Here is a 7,522-nt window from a genome sequence, read left to right as displayed (position 1 = left end):
CATTTTAATGTTTTTAATCGTATACTTAAGGAAAACTTAAATTTTTGTAATTTAAAGTCGTTTTAAAAAAATTTAAAATATAACGTATAAGAAAATTCTAACATATAAGAAAAATATAACATATAAGGTGTTCTCATTTGTGTATTTTAAAGCCGTTTTAAAAAAAATATATAACATATAAGGTTTCCTCATTTTTGTAATTTAAAGTCATTTTAAAAAATTCAAAATATAACATATAAGAAAAAATCTAATTTTTTTATTATATGGCTAATGTGATTGTTTAATTTTTTTTAATAATATAAATTTAAACAAAAATGAAGAAGGATGCAAAAATTGTTATCAAATCTTTATTATTCATAATCATTAATTGCCATATATATGTAAATCATATTAGGTAATTCCGTACCTTTTATTTAAGGAAAGAATACACACTTCCTATATTTTATGTTAATATAATATTCTCTAGTGTTATATAATTATGGAATAATGTGACACCATTAGATTAAACTATACTTTATATTAGATGCTCTAGAATTCTTTGAAATGAAATTTAGAAGGCATTTAGAGTGCCACGTAGGATTTAAGTTTTTTTTTTAATTAATACAAAATTAAGGTTTTAATTTTTCAAATGCTTCTCAATTAATATATAGGAGATTGATAGGTACTAATATATTAAAAAAAAATATTTTCGCTTTGTAGTTCCATATAGTTAATCGTCTCCTTCTCCTCCTTGTAGTAAGTTGCTTAAGACTATGTAAAACAGAAAAAATATTCGGAATGAGTTTAATATTCACACCCAAAAAAACATAACATATACAAAGGTGACCTCCCTCCCAACATCTAAAGGTTTCTTGCCTAGTGTCTCAAGATTATAAGATCATTGTCCTCGGGTGACCTACGCCACTTCCTAATCGAGTTAATGTTGTAAGTAGATATCATTTCTGTTTTAGTTAAGAGTAAACTGTAAATACTTTCATTTCTTTCTCTTTCTATTTGTTAATTTTTTTCTTTTCTAAACAAGAAAAAAATTATTATAAAAACACATCTTGTTTGCTCAGACATGACCACACATTTAAGGGAACCAAGGTCAACAAAAAGTAACCTGAAACTCTCCGACACAAGAAAGAAAGAAAATGAATCACTCACTCAACTTGCATACATCCATGAACTTCTGGACTGCATTATGATACTGAGTTCCCTGCAACCATACAACAAACATTTAGCATCTCCCCATCTATTTCTCATTAAACGGTGAATTAAAGATCCGAATAAAAGACCAAAGCTTTTAAAAAATCATGCATCTAGTTGAGAACTTATCCAATCAAATTTTATGAATCTTCTTGAACTCCTAGTTAAATTTTTTTTATTTTGATAAATATTCATGGGCAACTGATAAATAACTTATGGATAAATGGATGCAGACTATGTTAACATATGCAAAAGGGTAGAAGATGGGGTAAGTGACTTCACCTCCCAGTAGAGCTGATGACAGTTCATGCACTGCCAAAATTCCAAATTTTTGTTAAATAAGCAATTTGGTATTCTTTGGAAACCCTTTGCTGCTTCAATAGCTTCTTCAATGGTCAGCGGTTTCTGGACAAATTTTCCATTGCATTTCGTGCATCGTGACATCAACTGATTCTCGCTGATCTTTAGCTGGAAAGTCTCTATCACCTATACAACTTATTTACTTCAGTGGTAACTCAGAATAAATTCATATATCAGAAAAGTGGTTCCACAATGAATGCATGAGGCTCTATTGGCTAAGTATGAATCCAAGCATGCCCATGAAAAAAACTATCAAGATCAGTAGCTGATGTCTACACTAGAAGCCAAAGCTTGAATTACTAAGATGTCTTAACTTAAGACTCTTAAGAGAGATCCTGCTCTTTAAGGCAAAACTTGCAGGTTCGGTCCAGTCAAACAAATCATGCCACATCACAGATCTTGCATAACACAGCTCGCATACTAGTGATTTCGTTTTATTGTATTTGTACCTCAAGAAGCTGCTCATTTTTCAGAAGGCTTTTGACTCGATATATTTGATGCTTAGCCAAATCCTGATGTCTCAACAGTTTTGTATCTCTTGTCAATAGAACTCTCTTCTCTTTCAACGCCTGATCAAGCAACTCCCTGGCAATTATGTCAAAAAATCAACACCGAAACTAATAAACTCAAAAAGATATTGTGATCAACAAACCACATGCCATCAAAATTTTATAATTGTAGCTTAGAGAAAAGTACCTTGAATCAGGCTTCTTTGAGGGTGGAACTGCAGCATCAATCCCCACACAGCGTAGATGTTTCGCCAAACCTTCAACCTAGAGAGTTGTTTTGTAAGCATCTGGTAGGATAAAATAAATTTAACACAAGACTGGCAGAGATTATTAAATTACCATCACATCCAAGAGAAACTTAGGGCAGCCATCACCGCCTAAAGAAGAATCCCATGGTGGTGGACCTTGCCAGTCCATAGAACAGACCAAATGCTTATCAGTCTTCTCATTCTTCAAGGAGGTACGTCTTCTTGTTTTCTTCTTGGAGATCCTTGGTAGAAGATCAGACTCCTTCAACAGGATCCTTTCTCCATACTTCCTGACGATCTTCAACAGATTCTCATCCATCGGCATTGTGTTTAGCGTCGTTTTTCTAGAAACCATTCCGTTGGCAATGTTTTGACCATTTTGGGTCATTGCTCTGATTACATCTGCAGCCTTGCACAGTTTGGCCGTGACAATCTTACTGGTACAATCTGATCCATTAAGAATATCTTTTAAGCCAACGTTTATGTGTTTAGGATCTTGCAATGTGATTTCTTCAACGAGATTTGACTTGAATACATCGAATATTTGGAGCAAGCAGTGAGCATCTGTTGCAGCGTATAGCTTCTGTTCTTCTGTTAGAGGACGGTGTGACCAGTCACTACATTGAAGCTCCTAAAAAAACAAAACCTGTACATTAATGCAGGCAAATGTAATAACATAACTCCAGAAAAACTAAGCTACTCTCTTGAATTGTAATTTAAAGAAAAGATGATTTAATTTCACAAAAAAATGCAAGTTCTTTAAGGAATCAATAACAAACCTTTGACAAAGAAATGTCTAGCAGTTCCTTGCAAATAGCAGCCAAGCTTTTGATATCCTTTGGCGCCTTTCTACCAAACCGCTTATGTTGTAGATGATTGTATATGCCTGTGATATCCATGTAGTGTTTCACCTATTCATATTAAAAAGTAAAATTAGAACACACAAGTCAAAAATCCAGTTTCAAATAAAAGCATGTAAAAGAAAACAAATCAAAGGCTCTACTCTCTAAGATTTTATCTCACTACGCACCACCAATGATCCAAACAAAAGAAATTCAAGTCATAGATCAATTTACGGAGCTAATAAATATTAGACTACACCTATCTTGAATGCAATCTAAGCTACTAAGAAGAGTTCCAACAAATATTCAAAACAACTGCAAACTGGGAAACCAAACACTATATACTAAAACTTTTGCATGCATATCTGGAACTTACTATAAGTAGTTATCTTACTATAAGCAGTAAGCACCACCCATGATCTAAACAAAAGAAACTCAAGTCAAAGATGGATCAACAAAGCTAAATGTAAAACCTTTTGGCAGCAATTGGACTACACCTATCTTGAATGCAATCAAAACTTTAAACTAAGATTGAAAGTTCAAATCTTTCAAATGCCTTGGTGTATTTCTAGCTCATCAGAACACACAAAACAGGGGAAGAGAACAAGAAAGACACAAGCTTTAACCTCACGGAACTACTAAGAAGAGTTTCAACTTTCAACAACTATTGAAAGTTCAAAACTTTCAACCCCTTAGTGCATTTTCACCTCTTCACAAACACAAAACAGAGGAAGAGAACAAGAAAGGCACAAGCTTTCACCTCATTGAACCTCCCCTCACAACCATGCTGAGTGAACGTCGAGGACAAGTAAACCAAGTCCTGCTTAAACCGAAACCCAAGCTTCAACACATCAGGCGAAACGAACATATCGTTCAAGAGCTCCCACACCGAAGGGAGATGAATCGAAGTCAAGTCAATAAGGAAAACATCGTCAAAGTCGTGACCGAGTCGGCACGCGACTTGGAGAAGAGTGACGATCGGGAACGACGACGTACTAGAGCGCTGCGGCTTCCACTCCGCGTCCAAGGCGATCACCGTGGAGCGAGCGAAGGAGCATTTTAGGCGAGTGAACTCGGGCGAGTCGGTGGAGGAAACAAGATAGATCTTCATTAATGTGAGGAGACATTACAGTAAAGTCTCTCCGGTTGGTTTTAATGTCTTTTTAGGTTATGCCGGTTTACGAAAACCAATGTAAACCGGAATGCAATCGAAAACCGTAATAATTGCGCTAAATTAAACCCGGTTGGATGAAAACCAATATAAACCGGAATGTAATCGAAAACCGTGATAGTGGCGCTAAACTAAACCTGGTTAGATAAAACCAATCTAAACCGGGATGTAATCGTAAACCGTTACAGTGGCGCCAAATTAAACCCGGTTATTGTTTTTCCCCGCGAAAAACTCGTTGAAAACAGAGATTTATCACCTCTCTCTCTCTCTCTCTCTCTCTCTCGTGAGAATGGTGGTGTCGCGGCGGAGAAGAACTCAGGTGATAAACCGTAGATCAATGGCGGATGATTCTGATTCGGAATTGGATACGGTCTGCGAGGAATGCAGCTCAGGGAAACAACCTGCGAAGCTGCTTCTTTGCGACAAATGCGACAAAGGGTTTCATCTGTTCTGTCTCAGACCGATTCTCGTTTCGGTTCCTAAAGGCTCTTGGTTCTGCCCCTCGTGTTCTAAACACCAGAACCCTAAAGGTAAGTTCTTTTTAATCGGTTAGTTATGCTTGAGCTGTAGATTTTGATTTGATAGTTAAAAATCAAAACTTTATTGCAGCTTTCCCTCTTGTTCAGACCAAACTCATAGACTTCTTTCGGATTAAACGGTCCTCATCTTACATCTCATGTTCTCCTCCAGGTAAAAGCTTACATCTTTGTAGTTTTCTTTTTCAGAGTGGATGTCAAGATTCCGACAAATGTGTGTGTCGTGTTTGGTAATATTTATCCAAAGTTTGATTTTCTATTAGATAATATTGGGAAGAAAAGGAAAAGGACTAGCTTGGTGATGTCAAAGAAGAAGAGGAAGCTTCTTCCTTACAACCCAACCGTTGATCCTCAAAGAAGACTCGAGCAAATGGCCTCTCTCGCCACTGCGTTGAGAGCATCCAATACTGAGTTCAGCAACAAGCTTACTTATGTACATAGCAAGGCTCTAAGATCTGCAAACAAAGCTGTCCTTGAGAAAGGAGGCATGCAGGTATGGATAGACTCATGTTTCTTCACTCGAATCTTCATAAGTTTTAGTATCAGTTGAAGAAGATGATTGTGTATTCAATACAATATTCAAGAAATCGCTAAGCGGTGGTCAGGCCACTTGTTTAATCAGGTGTCAAAGCCAATTTTTTGAATGCCTAGATATATATATTTTTTAAATTGTTTTGTTTATACCAAATTTAACGCCTAGGTGCTGTCTAGACCGATTTTTAAAACACTGATTCAATGTCACACAGGTTCTATCTAAACAAGATGCAGAGACATTTGCCTTGTGCAAGAACATGATGGTTCGTGGTGAATGTCCACCTCTTATGGTCGTCTTTGATCCTTATGAAGGGTACTTTAACGTTCCTATTAGCTTCTCTTTTTTTTGACTTTTATAATCTAGAATGATTATTGAATTAGATTGGCTTTAACCTGAAACAGGTTCACAGTAGAGGCTGATAGGTGTATTAAAGACTTGACTATAATCACAGAGTATGTTGGTGATGTTGATTATCTGAGCAACAGAGACAATAACTATGATGGAGACAGCATGATGACTCTCCTCCATGCCTCTGATCCTTCGCAATGCCTCGTTATTTGCCCTGACAAACGCAGTAACATCGCACGTTTCATCAGCGGCATCAACAACCACACTCCGTGAGTTTCTCTTATGAGCTTGAAACGTTTTAGTATTAGCTTGTCCTCATTTGGTTTTTTTGTTCGCGTTTTGTGAAATGTTCAGAGAAGGGAGGAAGAAACAGAACCTGAAGTGTGTGAGGTTCAACATCAACGGAGAAGCTAGGGTTCTTCTCGTAGCTAATAGAGATATATCTAAAGGGGAGCGATTGTATTATGACTACAACGGATATGAACATGAATATCCAACTGAAAATTTTGTATAACCTAAAATTATATATGTAAACTTGTTCAGCAAGAAACCAAAATGGTCTCTAGTCTTCCCATGAATCAAGCCTTATTTCAAGTAGTACCACAACATGGCTGTTTAATTATCTTTATATACTATGGCCTGCCCTATGGGCGGGATACACTTTAATTTTGATCTAGGTTATTAAGTTTTGTACGATTTTGTGGTTTGTGTGTTAGGTTTGCATTTGTAAGAGATGTGTATGATAATGATTTTTGTCTTTTAAAAAGTTTTAGGTGTGAAATGATTATATGTGATAAGACATATTTTGCTTGTTTACGATTATTGTTTATTTGTCCAAAAAAATATTGTTTTTTGTATATGTTATAAGAGTGATTACTCTTTTTTTTTTTATGTTGAAAATGGTGATTATTTTAAATTGTATTCTTTTATTAAGAATATTATATCGTCCGCGAAAAATATAGTAAAGCAAAGCTAATCAAAATAAGAAAACATTAAATAATGTTTATTGGATGAAAGCTTTCTTTTTTATAGCTATCCACATATATGTAGAGAGGCAAGATACATTGCATAACGAATCGTGTTTGGAGTGGGTTGAAGGAGTTAAGAATGACGTTATTGGCAACGATATGCATTTGTTACGGTGTCGAGGAGAAGATACATATACAAAATGACACGAAGGCTGCTCAATCCAGAGATTCATCATGATCCAGAGTCTCACATAACCCTCCTGAAAACACCATTGTCGATTTAGCTAGTCAGAGATCGAAGAACAATATGAACCCTAGATGCCGAAGATAATTCGTGAAGGATTTTTAACAGCCAAAATAAAGACAGGGCAATCCTAACAATATTAAACGTGAATGTTTGTATAGAAACGAAACCAAACACAATTAAACTCGAGTAGAGGCTTAGCAATGAAATCGTGATAGTCCAAGTTGAAACCAACAATTTTTAAATGAATCGACGACCTAGCATCACCAGGATTGAGGAAACAATGCTCTAATTAACTCTAGGGTATAACCCATCCGACAGGCGGATAAGCAATATTCTTGTTCTTTCCAATTTGGAAATAATATTATGTTCGATAGCTTATTCTTTTTACTTTATTATATATCATTTGTTCGTCAAACAATCTTCATAAATATGTAATTGATTTTTATTTCAAAATTTATGCCACTTTAGTTATATCAGTTAAGTAAAATATTTTTTTTTAAAACACAAAATTATGGTTTATTTCTTATTAGTGTACAATTATTTTCTCAATCAATTGGTATTATCATTTTC

At 35.4% G+C, this 7,522-nt stretch overlaps 2 protein-coding genes across 2 annotated transcripts; one reads left to right on the top strand and one right to left on the bottom strand.

The window, feature by feature from the left end:
• Positions 1-965: 965 nt before the first annotated feature.
• On the bottom strand, positions 966-4,264 carry LOC106322685 (exonuclease mut-7 homolog). The gene is made up of 7 exons (XM_013760787.1): positions 3,908-4,264; positions 3,085-3,216; positions 2,397-2,936; positions 2,245-2,321; positions 1,998-2,133; positions 1,471-1,674; positions 966-1,198 (listed from the first exon to the last, which is right to left on the bottom strand). The coding sequence occupies exons 1-7, from the start codon at positions 4,256-4,258 to the stop codon at positions 1,139-1,141; spliced, it is 1,500 nt and encodes a 499-aa protein (XP_013616241.1). The 5' UTR covers positions 4,259-4,264; the 3' UTR covers positions 966-1,138.
• A 343-nt stretch (positions 4,265-4,607) lies between these two features.
• Positions 4,608-6,343, top strand: LOC106325927 (histone-lysine N-methyltransferase ATXR6-like). Its single transcript, XM_013763978.1, has 6 exons — positions 4,608-4,848; positions 4,928-5,008; positions 5,118-5,347; positions 5,601-5,701; positions 5,791-6,006; positions 6,092-6,343. The coding sequence occupies exons 1-6, from the start codon at positions 4,608-4,610 to the stop codon at positions 6,249-6,251; spliced, it is 1,029 nt and encodes a 342-aa protein (XP_013619432.1). The 3' UTR covers positions 6,252-6,343.
• The last annotated feature ends 1,179 nt before the right edge of the window (positions 6,344-7,522 follow it).

This window comes from Brassica oleracea, chromosome C2, assembly GCF_000695525.1.
Source record: "Brassica oleracea var. oleracea cultivar TO1000 chromosome C2, BOL, whole genome shotgun sequence".
NCBI lineage: Eukaryota > Viridiplantae > Streptophyta > Magnoliopsida > Brassicales > Brassicaceae > Brassica > Brassica oleracea.
This window is presented reverse-complemented; position numbering and strand designations above follow the sequence as displayed.

Bases quoted from the DNA above. Each gene is read 5' to 3' on its own strand.
- LOC106322685 (XM_013760787.1), bottom strand. From the start codon at position 4,258: ATGAAGATCTATCTTGTTTCCTCCACCGACTCGCCCGAGTTCACTCGC. The intron at 3,217-3,907 runs GTGAAAGCTTGT...TAATATGAATAG, and splicing joins GTGAGGGGAGGTTCAATGAG to GTGAAACACTACATGGATAT. The intron at 2,937-3,084 runs GTTTGTTATTGA...TTGTTTTTTTAG, and splicing joins TAGACATTTCTTTGTCAAAG to GAGCTTCAATGTAGTGACTG.
- LOC106325927 (XM_013763978.1), top strand. From the start codon at position 4,608: ATGGTGGTGTCGCGGCGGAGAAGAACTCAGGTGATAAACCGTAGATCA. The intron at 5,702-5,790 runs GTACTTTAACGT...AACCTGAAACAG, and splicing joins GTCTTTGATCCTTATGAAGG to GTTCACAGTAGAGGCTGATA. The intron at 6,007-6,091 runs GTGAGTTTCTCT...TGAAATGTTCAG, and splicing joins GGCATCAACAACCACACTCC to AGAAGGGAGGAAGAAACAGA.